The sequence below is a fragment of the Trichosurus vulpecula genome, chromosome 4, assembly GCF_011100635.1.
Source record: "Trichosurus vulpecula isolate mTriVul1 chromosome 4, mTriVul1.pri, whole genome shotgun sequence".
Taxonomy (NCBI): domain Eukaryota; kingdom Metazoa; phylum Chordata; class Mammalia; order Diprotodontia; family Phalangeridae; genus Trichosurus; species Trichosurus vulpecula.
Window position 1 is genome coordinate 181298270 of NC_050576.1, and position 17060 is coordinate 181315329.

Genomic DNA, 17060 nt, shown 5'->3' on the forward strand with positions numbered 1-17060 from the left:
TCTTTTACCAGCCAGAGAATGCAGAAAGCATTCTGCAGGTTCTCCAGTTTGGTCAGAAGAACCGGCAGAAGGTGAGGCCAGCTATTCCACAGAGTAGCTCTTAGCCAGCATCTTACTCACTTTCCTAGCTCAGATAGGTGGGCGAGAGATCAGGTAGGAGAGGAGGAGTAGGCATGGTGGTGGCATGATAGAAAGCTCCAGTTTGATGGTCACCTTTTTGAATGAAGACTAAAACTGGAATGTCAGCATCTAGACTCTCCCCTGCTCAGACAAGAGTTGAGAGCAATTGGCAAAGTGAAGATATAATCTCCCTACCTCCTCCCCAATCCCCCACCTCCTTTTCCTTTCTTTTAGCTCTTCTTAATTCCCGGTTTTGATATCAAACTATGACCAGTTGTAGCACAACAAGCTATGTGATTCATGTTATTAATTGCGTTTGTTGTTGTTCAGTCATTTTAAATTGTGTCCAACTGTTCTTGATCCCATTTGGGTCTGGGGTTTTTTTTTTTGGAGGAGATACTGGAGTGATTTGCCATTTCCTCCTCCAGTTCATTTCACAGATGAAGAAACTGAAGCAAACAAGTGACTTGCCCAGAGTCACACAGCTAGTAAATATCTGAGACCGCATTTGAGCTCAGGTTTTTCTGACTCCGACTCCAGGCCTGGCACTCTCTCCACTATGCCACCTAGCTGCCTTAAGAGCATGTAGAGATGCTTAAATGGAGGAGCCAGTGAATGGTTTTTAGTACCTGGAACTAAACAGGACTAAAACGTTTGAGCCTTGGTCTAAAATAGCCAGGGTTCTTTTTATCCTAGATTGGGGGTTCCGTGCCACAATACTGAGAGAATTATATGGCTCTGACCTTTTTTTATTAATAATTCTGATAATCTCTTGAATACCAGGGGAAAAATAAGCCCTGTGACTCAGGACCAACTATCTCTCTAGCATACTGAGTCATGAATAAATAGCCTGGTATAAAGAGGCTGGTGGTTCAGGCAAACTTTGTTCCCTCCATCTTTTCTTTTTTCTGGTTACTCTGAATTTGAGGCTAAGTAGAGCTTAAATCAAGAAAAAGTTACACCCAAAGACCACACTGAAGGGAGAAGCTGAGAACGACTCTGATCTGCCCCTATTCCAAAGGTGGAAAGGCCAGAGGAGGGAATATTTCATTTTCCCTTTCCAACTTTACCAAACTGTGACACTTGGTGATTACAAAAAGGAAAAAAATTAAGGACTTCAGGACTTCCTCTCTAGTCAGTAAGACTAAATTGTAAATTTAAAGAGCCTGGTGGTAAAGCAAGCCTTCTTTCTCTCAGCAGAGCAGTGGTGGACAAGAAGTATGGGAAGAGGCATACATTTGTAGACCTGGCCAATTTGTTGTGAATAAGTTTTGTTGGATTGTATTTGTTATAAGGAAGGCTTGGGCAGAGGGGGAATTGAGGGGTGAAGAGGGCAAGCAGGAGTCTTTGGGAAGAGACAGTGATATGCATGTATATGTATATGTGTATGCATGTATGTATGTATGTATATGTCTATATAGGGGCAACTAGATGGCACAATGGATAGAGGGCAGAACCTGGAGTCAGGAAGCCCTGAGCTCAAATCCAGCCTCAGATACATACTAGCGATGTGACCCTGGGCAAGTCACTTAACCCTGTTTGCCTCACTTTCCTCATCTGGAAAATGAGCTAGAGAGGGAAATGGCAAACCATGCCAGAATCTTTGCCAAGAAAATCCCAAATGGAATCATGAAGAGACTAAAATGACTGAATGACAACATATAAATGTTAGCTATTATTATTATTTTGAAAGGGAAAAAAAGCAGAGGGCTGAGGACCAAGGGCATAAGCAGCATCAACCCACCATGACTTATAGCCTTCAACTCAACTCTTGGAAAAGATGATATCAGAACAATTTCATTCATATCAGGATATGGCATGTTATATGGCTCTTCAGTATTTTTAAACTATTTTTTTGATATAGAAAAAAATTAAAAGTTAAAAATGTAAATTTTTGCTAGGAAAAAAATCACCACAAGTTTACATGCATACTCATGCTGTCCTTTGCAATAGCACCTTTTCTAAATGGAACCTCTCATCTGCATGGAATGGTGGTTGTTAATAATCAACTCATAGCAAGAGAGAGACACGTTGAATATTATGTCTTCAACTCAATTAAAAAAGTAATTATTAAGTACCAATATAGGCAAAGTTCAAGGCGGTATGGAGTAGGCAAGTCCTAGGCTTACAGTTATGAAGATCTGGGTTCAAATTCCACCTGATGACAAAGAAGTAGAAGCTAAAGGGGGACCCCTCCATAGGGCAATGGCTAATCAGGTTATGGTATGTTGTCTTTCCTTTCGAAGGGGACCAATGACATCATGGGGTGACGCCTTGAATCTTGTGTGAACTGGTTTTAAGTGAGAAAGAGTCACACAAAGTCAGCAGCCTCATTCTCTCTTCTAGAGTCATTGAAGTCCAGTGACAGGACAGAAGTCATTTGAAAGCAGTGGATGACCTTATTAACATCTTCCACGTCTGACCAAGCTCTAAGTACTCCATAGCACCTGTCTCAGATGCCTTCATGGATGTCAGAACAAATTATTCTCCTCTGCCCATTCTGCTGGGAGAAGTTTTCACATGCTGGGGATAGATATCTCCCTAGCTCACCAACACATTTGAGGCCTGTCGGTTACCCTCAGCCTGGTTTGGTCTGTCTGCCAGGATGGTTTTACCAGAGTGTGGCTGATTTGAATGCTACAGCTTCTTGGAGCCATAGGTAAGAGTTGGGTGAGGGGAAACACCAAAGGTGGATGAGCAGCCCTGAAAAAGGCTCAGCAAGCCCTCATATCAAAGGCCCTGAATACCCCAAACACCCCAGGTGATAGTATATGACTATGACGGGAAATTATGAAAATTCTGATTTGGATAGAGTTAAACTAGACATCCTCTTAGGTTCCTTCCTTTTCTGAGATTCTGCGTCATTGTAGAAATAACAAGCTTATATATTTTCTTCCGGGCAGCTAGGTGGTCCAGTGGATAGAGAACTGGGCCTGGAGTCAGGAAGACTCATCTTCCTGAGTTCAAATCTGGCCTCAGACACTTACTAGCTGTGTGAGCCTGGGCAAGTCACTTAAACCTGTTTGCCTCACTTTCTTCATCTGTCAAATGAGCTGGAGAAGGAAACAGCAAACCACTCTAATAGCTTTGCCAAGAAAGCCCCAAATGGAGTCTACCTGCCAAGACAAACCCAGGAATTACATGAACACAATTACAAAACATTTTGCATACAGAGTCATATCAAAATAATTGGGAAAATATGGATAGGCTGAGATAATATAATAAAAATGACAATTCTACCTAAATTAATTTAATTATTTAGTGCCATACCAATCACACTACCAAAAAATAATTTTATAGAGCTAGAAAAAATAGTAACAAAATTCATCTGGAAGAACAAAAGGTCCAGAATATCAATGGAATTAATGAGAAGAAATACAAGGGAAAGTGGCCTTGCAGTACCAGATCTAAAACTGTATTATAAAGCAACAGTCATCAAAACCACTTGGTACTGGCTAAGAAATAGAGTGATGGATCAGTGGAATAGGTTAGGTACACAAGACATAGTAGTCAATGACTATAGTGATCTACTGTTCGATAAACCCAAAGGTTCCAGCTTGTGGGATGAGAGCTCATTATTTGACAAAAACTGCTGGGAAAACTGGAAAACAACATGGCAGAAACTAGGCATAGACCAACATCTTACACTGTATACTAAGATAAAGTCAAAATGGGTACACAATTTTGACATAAAGGGTGATACTATAAGCAAATTAGGAGAAGAAAGAATAGTTTACCTGTCAGATCTATGGAGAATGGAAGAATTTATGATCAAATAAGAGATAGAGAACATTATGAAATGCAAAAGGATAATTTTGATTACATTAAATTTAAAAGGTATTGCACAAACAAAGCCAATGCAACCAAGATTAGAAGTGAAGTAGAAAGATGGGAAACGATTTTTACAGTCAGTGTCTCTGATAAAGGCCTCATTTCTCAAATATATAGAGAACTGAGCCAAATTTGTAAGAATGAAGTTGTTCCCCAATTGATAAATGATCAAAGGATATGAACAGACAGTTTTCAAATGAAGGAATGAAAGCTATCTATAATCACATGAAAAAATACTCCAAATCACTATTAATTAGAGAAATGTAAATTAAAAGAATTCTGAGGTACCACATCACACTTATCAGGTTGGCCAATATGACAAAACAGCAAAATGATAAATGTTGGAGAAGATGTTTGGAAAATTGGAACACTGATGCATTATTGGTAGAGTTGTGAAACTGATCCAACCATTCTGGAGAGCAATTTGGAACTATGCCCAAAGGGCTATAAAACTCTGCATACCTTTTGACCCAGCGAATACTACTTCTAGGTCTGTATCCCCAAAAGATCATAAAAATGGGAAATGGACCCACATATACAAAAATATTTATAGCAGCTCTTTTTGTGGTGACCAAGAACTGGAAATTGAGAGGTTGCCCATCAATTGGGGAATGGCTAAACAAGTTGTGGTGTATGTATGTAATGGAATACTATTGTTCCATAAGAAATGATGAGCAGGTGGACTTCAGAAAACCTGGAAAGACTTACATGAACTGATGCTGAGTGAAGTGAGCAGAACCAGGAGAACATTGTACACATTAACAGCAACATTGTGTGATGACCAACTTTGACAGACTTAGCTCTTCTCAACAATCTAAGACAATTTCAAAAGATTCATGATGGAAAATGCTATCCATATACAGAGAAAGAATATGGAGTCTGAATGCAGATCAAAGCATACTGTTTTCTCTTTTTTTTTCTTTCTTGTGGTTTTCCCCTTTGGTTCTAACTCTTCTTTACAACATGACTAATATGGAAATATGTTTAATATGATTGTACACGTATAGCCTATGTCAGATTGTACACCATCTTGGGGGGGAGGGAAGAGGTGAAGGAAGGGGAGAACACTTAAAGCTCAAAATCTTATAAGAGTGAATGTTGAAACTAAAAATAAATAATAAATTATTTTAAAGCCCCACATGGGGGTCATGAAGAGCAGGAAAAACAACACAACAACGTATTTCCTTGCTTCCCCTTCTTTGCCTATGAATTATTTCCCACCCTTTCTTCTTTTTTTTTTTTTGAAGAGTAAGGATAAAAATCTTTTATTCATTTGTAGTTAAGGAAAGGACAATTTCCATGTCAGCTTGTCACCTAATCATAAAATTGTAAATTACTTACAGGAATGACTCCCCTAAATACACTGCACCTCTGTTGTCATTGACAACACAAATCAAATCATCTCCATCCAGTTAGCTATGGTTCCAAGAGAACAAACAGGGAAAAAATTCCTGGTGAAACCCAATTTTATCACTCTGTTTGTATGGAAGGCCAATTTAGCCACAGCAACATGGGGAACAAACCAAAGCTAGGAAAATGCAAAGTAAACTTGACAAGCCCTAGCAGAATGAGAAGGAAGACCTGCTCTAGAAAACAGAAAGAAAAAAGAAAAAGGTGGTGTAGACAAAACCAACAGGCCTCACTCAGATTAAGGTCTAACTTAACTGTACTAAATTACAAACTTCAGGGTTAGTACAAGAGAAATTAGCCTTCTCATATGACATACTCCCCTCAAATAGGCCCAAAGAACAAACTTGTTATTTCAGGTCTAGTAAAGACCATAATCTATAGGGTGAGCTATGGGAATATAAACCAGTTTTTATTTTTTAAATACAGACCCTAGTCAGCCAATTAAATGTCAAGCTACGATTTGGGTCTTCTGCTCAAGAGCTATGAAGGCCTGATTTCTACTGCAGTATACTACTAGGAAGCCCTGCTGTACTCACACAGAATATGTCACATAAATAAGACTTTAAGTTTCTAATTACCACATATCCGTCCCCCTTTGTCTGAATATGGAAATGCTTCACTACTTAGAGTACATGCATTATTAATATGACTTTAAAATGGCAAAATAACCTTTATTTAGAGTACAAAGCAATACATGAGTTTATGGTATTTCCTATCATGATTTTTCCTAAAAACTTTTATGACAAAAGCCAAAAATTATCCTAAAGTTTTCCAATGATGTGTTTGTTCCAACACTGATGGGTTTAGCAGGAGCAGCGACATAATGCGCTCTTTCTTCAGAGTACAATTCATTTACTTACATTTCTGTAGTGAAAATCTTGCCTATGTTAATCTTTGATCCAGTTTTTTTTTCTGATTATCACAATTTCTTTTTTATTATTAAATTTTATTTTTAATTTATGGAATAAAACAAGCATTTCCATAACATAGTACAATTAAAAAAAGATGATTGCCCGTGAAACTGCAAATCTTCTATGCACAACTTGCTATTCCTTTCAAATATACAACAAAATTATCATGTGAAATTCATTTTTTTCTTCCTCCACCCTGCCCTGACTACCATTAGACACAATAGGTATGTATTTCTATACATACTTCTGTTTATCATTCTTTCCCTGAATGTGGATAGTGTCTCTCTTCATACGTCCTTTATAGTTAATTTGTGTATGTATAATAGTCAAATAACTTATTCCTTCAAAGTCTTTCTTAAAATAATATTGCTGTTACTGTATACAACATTCTCTTGGTTCAGCTCATTTTGCTCTGCGTTATTTGAGCAAGTTTCAATTTCAATTTTGTTCCAGTTTCAATGGATATAGGAATATGCAATTTGAGTTATACCCACGTTCAATGCAAGTGTCGAATAATCATGATACAGGGTATTTTTTGGTTTGTTATTTTGGTTTTTATTTTTTGTTTTCTACAAATAGGCTCAAAGCACCTTGTCAACTCATAAAAGCAGTTATTAATTATGCCTTATTTTGTGGTGCCTAGTAAAAAGACATTCCTCTTGAAAATAAAAGTCAAGGGATCTATGGCCTGATAGAAACAATTTCAGCTACTACTCATAACATGCTAATTAACACTTCTCATCACAAAGATCCCAAGAATACACATGGGTTATAAACACTGTTCAGCTGCATGGTAGGATCTACGGTTATTTTAAACATGGATGCAAATCCTTAGCATAGTCCTTGTCAAGGGAATTAGGAAGCTAAGGCAAAGTTTGCTGCTCACTATTTATAAAAGACCACTGTCTCTTCCCACTGTCCATGACTCCCTAGAAGATAAACTGTGCCTCAGTTATTGCTTATTTAAAATTACATATTTACAGAACTCTCTAGTACCTGACACAGAAAAAACAATCACAAGTAATTTATTTTTGAGAATCATTTAACATGAAGTGATACAAATCAAATTATATGAACACAAATCCACATTTGTCATACCACAGATGGCAAAAGATAAAGTAAATACAAGAAAACTAAATGGGCTGCTGTATATACAATTGGACACAGTTGTTTCCTGTATAGTAAACATCTTTTACAAAATACTCATCGAGTCAAGAGAATACTGCTCTCCATTCAATGACATTATCCTGCAAAATAGGTTGCTGTAGCATCTGCACGTGTTTTCTCTATATCCTCTCTTAATATGGGTGGTAATTGTTCTGATGATTACTACCCCCGCCGAAATGCTTTGAAATACCTGATTTGTTGACCAGTGTAGTCTACAGAAGGATACTCTTCCTGACCCCATGTGTGGTTTTCTTGGCAAAGATACTGGAGTGGTTTGCCATTTCCTTCTCCAGCTCATTTTACAGATGAGAAAACTGAGGCCAACAGGGTTAAGTGACTTGCCCAGGGTCACACAGCTAGTGGTTTGCCATTTCCTTCTTCAGCCCATTTTACAGATGAGGAAACTGAGGCCAACAGGGTTAAGTGACTTGCCCACGGTCACACAGCTAGTAAATGTCTGGTCATAATAGTTATTAAATCCCTGGTTCCAGGTTTGGCCCTGACCTCCATAACCCCTAATGCCACCTCCCCTGCCAGCTGCAGCACCTTTCCCTCCTTTCTCTTCCTGATGTTGCTGTCTGTATCCCTCTTTGAACTGGGCAGCTTTGATTTCACACCTCCCAGAAACAAGCTGATGGTATCTGTTTTCTATTTTTTTTTCTGGTTCCTCATCTATATATATGATAAAACAGAATCCTCTTCTTTCATTTGCTTTTGTGTCGATAGGAAATTCAATGTTCTCAGTCTCCCCGAATGCTCCAAAATATGTTTTGTTCTTCAGATGGATCCAGGCTCAGCCCGCCAACGAATGTTTTTTTTGTTTTTTTTTTTTTCCGGAGAGCTCTTTTTCCTTTAAAGCTTTAGGCCCTTTGAGGTCTATCAGCTTGCCATCCCGGTTGTATCCTTTAAATTCCAGGACTTTATCGACACCGGACGCATCTTTGAAAAGCATAGATGCCAAGGCACTCGAGTGATCCCAGGACGAAATCTGTTTTAACGCTGCAGTCTTCAACTTCTCCAAAACGAGACAGGTATTCGGTGAGCTCTTTCTGGCTCGTATCCCAACTTAACCCCTCCAACAAACATTTTGCCGTCGTTCTGCCGACTCTTGCTCGCGTCGATCTTGGAGCCCTCGGGGGTCTACTCCACGTGGTTGGACACGTTCCGGTCCTCCGTGGCGGCGGGGCTGTCGGCGGCGGGCAGGTGGCACGGAGAGGCTTGTAGCGGCGCGTTGCTTGGGGCGTGACCCAATTCAAATGCAACCTTCTTACGAAACCTTCCCTGCACTTTCCAGTTGTGACTCTCTCCCCTTCCATGTAACATTTTGTTTTGTACCTCTGTGACGCATTTACTTGGTATTATTGCGTTTTATACTTATCTGTCTTTTCTTCTTCAAGACTGCAAACTCCGTGAGTAAATTTTGTTATCTCCCCCTTCCCCGTACAAAGCACAGGCCTTTGAACACAGTAGACCATGTAGATCCTAGGCTCAAGGAGCTCGAGGGTCTGCCTATTACTTCTAGGATAAAATACTAAAAGTCTAATTGACTTTTTTGGCTCCAGTCTACCATTTCAAGCTGATTCCCTATTTCTTTCCGTCACACTTTCTGCCTCAGACAAACTGGACGACTTGTAGTTTCTCAACCAGTCTTCCATTTCTCCTTCTTTTTTGGGGGGTGGGGAGGGGGCACGAGAGGGAATTGAGGTTAGGTGATTTGCCCAGAGTCACACAGCTAGTGTCTAAGGTCTGGATTTGAATTCAGATCCTCTTGATGCAAGGACAGGTCCTCTAGCCACTGTGCCATCTAGCTGCCTCCAGCCTCCATTTCTTCCCATAGACTGTTTCTCACAAACCCCTCTTAGAATCCCTAGCTTCTTCAAAGTTCAGCTCAAGCTGCATCTCCAACAACAGGTCTTTCCCAGTTATTTAGTGGCCTTCCTTGGCCCCAAATCACTTGGTCTTCACTTTGTATGTATTTTGTATTTGATATGTCAGGGTTCAAGTTTCCTACCACCTACAGGGCATGTGATCCAGAGTGAACAAATCACTTGACCTTTCTCAGGGTTCCAGGCCACTCCTTAAGACTATAAGTTGTAAAGAGGCTGCCCATGGCACCTCAATACGATGAAATCAATTAAATTTAAAATTAAATTTTTTAAATTGTGTTTACTAATATGCGTATGTTGTTTTCCCTCCACAGAAAAAAGTTCTTTGAGGGCATTTGCTTCATTCTTTGTACCCCCTTGTGCTTAGCAAAGTACCTAGAATGTAGTAGCCATGTAATGCTTGTTGCAATTCATTGAACTGAATCATCTCTCCTTCATTATAGCTCAAAATTTTAAATTCTATCAGATAAGGTTTCATTTAAGTTGACCAGACTCTTTTAAAATGTAAATTCCCCAAGAGGAAATTTATACATTAAAGGGGATGGGGCTTGCAGAATTCATAGCCAAGTGCAAAGATGTCAAGGGAAGAGAGACCAGGAAGTACACTGAAAGGACCAGCCTGGCTTGGCCTCCTTGAGACTTTTCCCTTAAGGCTGCCAGTTTTGGAGGGAGCAAGTCAAACAGATGGAATCTGGGATTTACTTTCTCAAGAAAGTAGATGAAATAGAGACCTCACGGATGCTTCTGGGCCCAGAAATGGAGACAAGCAGTCCTCCCTCATTCCCTCCCCCCATCCTCCTAGACAAACACACCCACACCCGCTATCCCAGTTGCCCTGACAGCAGTTTACATTGTGAGGTGGCTCTGGTTACAGGTTAGGCTGAACAAGGTTTTTTAATGGAGGAGGGGACAGTGTGGTGGAAAAAGTTGTGACTTTTTTTCTCTCTCTTATCCCTTCCCCTTCCTTTTCCTTTCCCTTCCTTTTCCCTACCCTTTTTTCCTACTTCTCCCTTCCCTTTCCCTTCCCCTTCTCCTTCTTTTTCCTTCTTCATTTTTTCTCCATTCCCTTCTGATCTCTCCCTCTCCTTCGCTCTCCCCACCCCCTCCCCCGCTTCCTCTCCTCGCCTTCTCCCTTCTCCTTTCCCCCCCACTTTCCTCTCTTCCTTACCTTTCTCTCTTTTCTTCTTCCCTTTTCCAAATTCCAACACCATGGCCAGCGCTTATCACTGGGAAGCCCGAAGAAGACAGATGGCTTTGGACCGGAGGAGACACTACCAGCTTCAACAGGTAGGTGAGGGAAAGCCTGGACCCCCTGAGTATCTCTCTCCTTTAATCTCTTCCCCAAGTTTCTTTAATATCCCAATAGCCGGCAGGGTAACTGAGTCTGGGACTTGGAAGAGATTTAAAGATCAAAAGGGGTAAAGTACACATACTTGGGAGTGGCTGGGGAAGGAGCCCCTACTAATTGCTTCTCAGCAATGAATTTCCACATTGGGGATGGGGTGGGAAGAGGGAGAGGGAAGAAGCTCTGGGTCTGTGAGCTTTTAAATTATACTCACTGCAGAAAGTTATTTTTATTACTCCATTCATTCATCTCCTCTCACCCCTCCCCATTCAAACCCAATCTTCCCCACCCCACCCCTCACCCCCACTGCCATTAGCTGGGGGCCGGGGGAGGTTGCTTAGTCACCCAATCACCATCAGCACAGTCCTGGCTGCGAAAGCGAGGTACTGGATGCTGAAGCCAGGTCTCTGCAATATCCCAGGAAATGAAAAACAAAAAGATAGAGAATGACCTGGAGGAACAAAGATATTGCATGGGGCTTGAACCCTATCAGCGGTATTGCTCTCCAAGCCCTGACCATGAATACCTGTATGACAACGAAAGCCCTGAGACCTCCCACCAGAATGCTGGGGCGTATATCGCTGGACAGTCTCCAGAAGACTTAAGAGGTGGCTACATGATTCCTGAACGCCGCACCATGGGACACTGCATGTGCCAATGCCAGTGCCACTTCCAAGGTCAGGGCCAGCATCGGAGCAGGCACCAAGTCCAGGAGGAAGAACAGGATGAGGACCAGGATGAAGTCCAGAATGTGGGCCAAAGCAAGAACCGTGACCGGAAACGGGACCTATGCCAGAGCAAGAGCCAGGACCGGGCCCGGACCCTAGGAAAGGGCCACCGCCAGAGCAAGAGCCAGGTCCGGGACCGGGACCGGGACCGGGAGCGGGAGCGGAAACAGGGCAAGATCCAATGCCAGTGCAAAGAGCATGGACACCATACTGGTCACCACCATCACAAAATTCATCCCATGGGTCACCAACAAGCTCCTCATCATCCCCAAGAGTTCAAACACAGTAAGTGAACTGTCCCTGGGTTTAGGGGTGTGGGGGCTAGGAGTTAGGCTGAGTAGAATGGGGATCACCCCATAGGGAGGATCAGGTTATCCAGCTCCCTATCCTCTGGATAGACATGTCCAGCCTAAGTGTTTGTATCTGCCTGTAGGACCTGAAAGATGAAAAATCATGGGCTCCCATCCTATCTGCTGCTCATCAAGCATTTCTCAAGCACCCACTGAGTAGACAGTGAGCTCCTTGAGAGCCTTTCTTTTTATCCCTCCCACTTAGCACATGGTAGGAACTTACATGTTTGTTTACTGATTGCCATGTGCTGTGTTAAACAAGGGAGATGTAACAGATGCAACAAAACAGTCCCTGTCCTCAAGAAATCTCTATTCTATTGGAGGGAAGCAACATATAGGTGGAGAAATAAATACAAACTAGGCACCCTGGGAAAAGAACCCTGGGTTTAGGGAGGAGAAAGAAGGAATACAGAGAGCTGGGAAGATGTTTAGATGGTAGGAAAAGAAGTAGTTAGACAAAGCAACAGTATATTAGGACTAAAAACAGTTTAGAGTTAAGTGTTCTTTGAGGATTTCCTAGGAAATTCACACCCATAGTTGGAGACCCAGACTCTTCGGTTCTTCTGCCCTTTCACTCTCTACATCCTAATAAGCGTCAAATGCTTTTTACCTCTGTAATCATATTCATTTGTCCTCTCCTTTCTATTCCTGCTGGTTCTAGGTCCAGACTATAGCATCAGCCTCTAAACTCATCTCCCAGCTTCCATTTTCTCCTCCACTCATCCTGTGAACTGCTGTTAGAATCTTACTGATCTCATTTTATCACTACTCTGACCAAATCCTCTGGTAGGCTTCCTATCTGCCTACTAAACACAGTCCAAACTCTCAAGCTGGAATTCCCTATAACCTGGCACCTTCTTCACTTTCTAGCCTTCATTCACACTACTTTCCTTCACTTTGCTACTCCTCTTCCCTCCTACTCCTTTATAGCTTTCCTATCTCCATCCATTTCTTTGTTCACACTATTCCCTAAGCCTGAAGACCTCACCCTGCCCTTGCTGTTGAAATAGACTGAACCTTCAAGTGTCAGCTCTTCCTACGGTCCTTTCCTGAATCTCTTGGCTTCTTGTTCCGGGGACTTTGATACTTGGTGGTTCTATGATTTCATGCACAAGCTCTTCCCTTATGGGAGGGAGTGTACTCCCTCTTCTGCGCCTTCAAAATCTTTCTTTTCCTTCAAGACTCAAGCCATCCCATACATGAGGCTCTTCCTAATCCCCCAGTTGCCAGTACCCTCTCCCCATAACTACTTGGTACTGACTTTGTATATATTTTATATTTATTTACGTGTGTAAATGTTTGCTTTCCTCCTCTCATCCCCAATAGTATGCTGTTAGCTCCTTGACAGCAGGGGTTGTTTCCATTTAATTTTTATTTCCCCTTCATCCAGTCCAGAGCTTGTTGCATGAAAATAAGCACCGTAGTCCTTTTAAGCCTTAGTATCTGATGGGATGAATTGCTAAAACAGTTGTCACTAGGTGGTCAACTCTAGCAACGAGTCCATTTGAAATTAATACTGATTAGCTATTATTATTAGTAGTTATTGACGATTTGTGTCAAATACCCCTTACTAGCTTGTGAATTCTATGAAGACAGGAAGACTGTGTCTTATGTAACTATTGTTTCCAGTTCCTTACATACTATACAGGTCCCCTAGCCCTCTCCTACAGCTAGCAACAGTAGCAACCACGTATCATTGGATGAACAAATGAATGAAAGAATGACTCTATGTATCAATGACTTGTGCTTTCTATCCCATTTCAACCCCCACTATCAGGTGTCCCAGAAACTCTTCGCCATCCCAAACGTGGAAAGAGATACACGGTAAGAATGGGACGGGGAATGAGTGTGAGAGTGAATTGTGAGAAGTGCTGGATTTGGAGTCTAAAGACTTGGATTCAAATCTGCACTCTACCGCATGTGACTTGTGTGACCCTGGGCAGATCACTCAACCTCTCTGTGCCCCAGTTCCTTCATCTGTAAACAAGGAGGGCATTAGACTAGATGAGTCACCTCTACGATCCCTTCCTCCTCTAAATCTATGATGCTAGGAAAACATGAAGTTGTAAGGGGAGAGGAAAGGGCAGGAGATATTGCATACGCTTGTCATCCAGGAGTAGCTCAAATTACAATGCCTTCTCTGGAGCACCTGGCTCTGTTACCTGTCCCTTTGTTATGACAAGGGAGGGGAGGTTACCACAGTTCTTTGTAATGGTCCTCAAATCATCATCACCAAAGGGTTACTGAAAATGTACTATGTGTAAGGCACCATCCTGGTAGGTGCTAGGAACATACAGAGGAGGCAGTCCACATCCTCAGGAGGCTTATAGTCTCAGAAATGCAGAAGAGCTACAAGAGAAAGATGAACACTGAGGCAAGGAGGTAGACACTAAGTGCCCCATGAGCAGTAAGAAAGACAAGAAGTATTACAGGGGTCCCAAGGAGGAAGACACTAAGGGCTGGGCCTTTGAGAAATATGTCATGGAGATGAAAAGAAAAATAGGTATGAGGGAGGGGAGAGGGGGACGGGGGAGGGAGAGAAGAGAGAGGAGGGAAAAGAGGAGGGAGGAAGAAAAAGAAAAGAAAAAGAAGAAGGGAGGAAGCAATGGAGAAAGGGAGGGAAGGAAGGAAAAAGGGAAAGGAGGAAAGGAGGGAGGAAGGTAGAAAGGAAAGAAGGAAGGAAGAGAGGGATTAAGGGAGAGAAATGGAGAGGAGGGAGAAGAGGGAAGGAGGAAAGAAGAGAGGGAGGGAGAAAGGAAAAGAAAGAGGGAGGGAGGAAGGGAGGGGGAGAGAAAGGGAAAGAGAGAGGGAAGAAGGAAGGGAGGAAGGGAAGGGAAGGAAATGAAAATGGGGAGTAAGAAGAAAGCTAATTTGGGCAAAAAGATGACTAGTTAAGTTTTAGATACATTGGAAATGATAGCAGGACATCTGGATGGAAATGTCCAGTTGAAGGTGGCAGGACTGGAGCTCAGCAGAAGCAGCAAGATCTGGAGATTTCTGGAGTCATTCAGGGAGAGTTAAGTGTTAGCCAGGGGAGTGTTAACAAATGTGACGGGTAGGGCTAAATGGCTTTTAAGGCCTCTCCCAGCTGTGATTCAGATCCACAGACACCTGAATCTGTGATCCAGAGAGATTGCCAAGGGAGGAGAGCGGAGGCTCTTCTTCAAGACTGGCCACTCTACATATGTATGTACTCATGATCCTGTCCTCTCCCATCTCTAAGCAGATTGCCTCTACTTACCCAAAGCCACACTGACAGTGGGTTGTGGAGCTGGATTTGATGGCATCTTCCAATTCTAACTACCTAATTATACCCTGCCCCTAGGATTGGTCCCTGAGCCAGGTTGGTCCCAGAACCATATGGGTTTAATTTAAACTTGTAGGTGGAGATTACAACCAAAGGTGGGGATTAACTGCCTACAGCTGGGGAATTGGAAAAATTCAAGGGAAGGGTGCCAGGTTTTGAGGAGTGATTAAATGTGTTGAATATGGCAAGAAAGAACAAAGTAGATGAGGCCTGATGAAATGCCCCACCTTTATAAAAACGTGTTAATTATCATGACCAACTTTGGCCCTAAAGGAGAAATATAAAAATGTACCTCAACCCACCCCTACTTTGAGAAAGATGCGGAATACCACATATCATACTCAGTTTTGCTGAATTGCTTTTCCCCCCGCTTTTTAAATTCTCTATTATAAAAGATGGCCTTCTGGGTGAGGGAAGGAGTGATGTAAAAACAAGGTATTATTTATATTTAAATTTTTATTGGTGCCTGATTGCGAGACTGTGTGAGTGGTGAGGAAAAGGGAGGCAGTGGGTATAGACAATTCCCTCTCTTTCTTTTACCACCAAATTCTAGACAGGGGATGCAGCCACAGAGAAGGTTCAAGGCGAGTGATAGCTACGAAAATTGGTGGGAGGTAGGAAAGGAACATAGTGGAGAGGGAAAAACTAAAGAATGGAACAATTAACTTCAGATACTAGACAAAGATAGAAGAAAATGGGAAGAAAACAGGCGGAGGGATTTTCCAAAGGAAGGGCCCCTCTTTTTTAGAGACAAGGAGGGAAGAAAGGAGAGGCAATATTTTAACCTCCTTCAAGATACAGATTAGGTTGTTGCCTCATCTTCCTTTATCCTTTGGTACCTAGCACAGTGCTCTGAAGGGCCCTTTAAAGTTTGTAAAGCACTTCACGTAGATCACCTTATTTGATGGTTTATATAGCATTTACTATACGTCAGGCACTGTACTAAGTGCTTTACAGTTGTTATCTCATTTGAACCCAGAATTGCTTGCTTTTTTCAGTCCTCTCTTTGTGACCCTGTTTTGGAGTTTTCTTGGAAAAGACACTGGAGCGAGTGGCTTGCCATTTCCTTCTCCAGCTCATTTTCTAGATGAGGAAACTGAGGCAAACAAGAGATTTGTGATTTGAGATCCTGTGATTAGATGCAATTATTTAATCCATTTTATAGATGAGGGGATTAAGGTAGAAATGAAGGTTAAGTAATTTACCCAGGATCACAAAGCTCATCAGTAGAGTCTGAGGCAGGATTCCAACTTTGGTCTTCTTGACTCCAAGTCAAAAAGTCTAGGCCCTCCACGGAGCTCAGTATGTGCCTAACTTTTGCTTGCCCGCTCCCTCCCTTCCCTCAGGCCATGGACTACATCCAGCAGTGGTAGTGGAAAGAGGACCCAGCCTCAAACTGTTGTTCATCAGGAGATGAGAACTGATGTAATCAACGAAGTTGGCATCTAATACTTTCCCTTAACAAATCTTTTCCCCAACACTGAGGATAATGGCATGCATCAATAAAGAAATTGTTCTTGGAATGACAAAGGACACTCTTGCTGGATGTACGTGGAGCAGTGGGCAGGACAACTGGACAGGAGTTTGGAATGCAGCTCCTTCCTGTCCAGCAGACAAAACCAAAAAAAGAATACTAGGCCTCTGGGAGCCTTAAACAAAACTGAACAGGAAAATTTAGGCTTCTGGGAACCTCATCTAGTGGTCCTCAAAACGTCCATGACTTGGCCACCCCCAGTGCACATCTTTGGTTTTATCCTAACTTCTTAACCTTGATATGGCACTCTAAAGTTGACATAATATTCTTCTTACAAGAATCCTGGACAGGTTGTTGGACTGGGCCAGCAGATGACTTATTGGTTGGGGTTTTTTTGAGGCATGCAGTGGTGGTGGCGGGGAAGACAGTGGAACTGCACTGGCATCTTTTCCTTTCCTAGTTAAAAGTCACTAGGGGATGAAGAACAAGGGCCTAAGTGTTTACATACAGGTCAGAGGCACTCCTTTGAAA

At 42.1% G+C, this 17060-nt stretch overlaps 1 protein-coding gene across 2 annotated transcripts; it reads left to right on the plus strand.

Annotated features, from left to right (window-relative positions):
• The first annotated feature begins 7949 nt into the window (after nucleotides 1-7949).
• Nucleotides 7950-16582, plus strand: CCDC200 (coiled-coil domain containing 200). Of its 2 annotated transcripts, XM_036753381.1 has the most exons (6): nucleotides 7950-8076; nucleotides 8356-8470; nucleotides 10543-10612; nucleotides 11092-11683; nucleotides 13526-13572; nucleotides 16402-16582. In XM_036753381.1, exons 2-6 carry the CDS (start codon nucleotides 8394-8396, stop codon nucleotides 16426-16428), a joined length of 813 nt encoding a protein of 270 aa, XP_036609276.1. In that variant the 5' UTR covers nucleotides 7950-8076; nucleotides 8356-8393; the 3' UTR covers nucleotides 16429-16582. The 2 variants fall into 2 exon arrangements, 1 of the variants encoding a protein (XP_036609276.1); XR_005010116.1 differs by lacking the exons at nucleotides 7950-8076; nucleotides 8356-8470 and adding an exon at nucleotides 14975-15091 and having other exon boundaries at nucleotides 10225-10612.
• Nucleotides 16583-17060: the final 478 nt, after the last annotated feature.

What these genes read in the sequence shown, in the direction of transcription:
- CCDC200 (XM_036753381.1), top strand. Translation starts at nt 8,394, where the DNA reads ATGCCAAGGCACTCGAGTGATCCCAGGACGAAATCTGTTTTAACGCTG. An exon ending in GACACTACCAGCTTCAACAG is followed by an intron (nt 10,613 to 11,091) that starts GTAGGTGAGGGA and finishes GCAATATCCCAG; the next exon opens with GAAATGAAAAACAAAAAGAT. An exon ending in TCCCCAAGAGTTCAAACACA is followed by an intron (nt 11,684 to 13,525) that starts GTAAGTGAACTG and finishes CCCCACTATCAG; the next exon opens with GTGTCCCAGAAACTCTTCGC.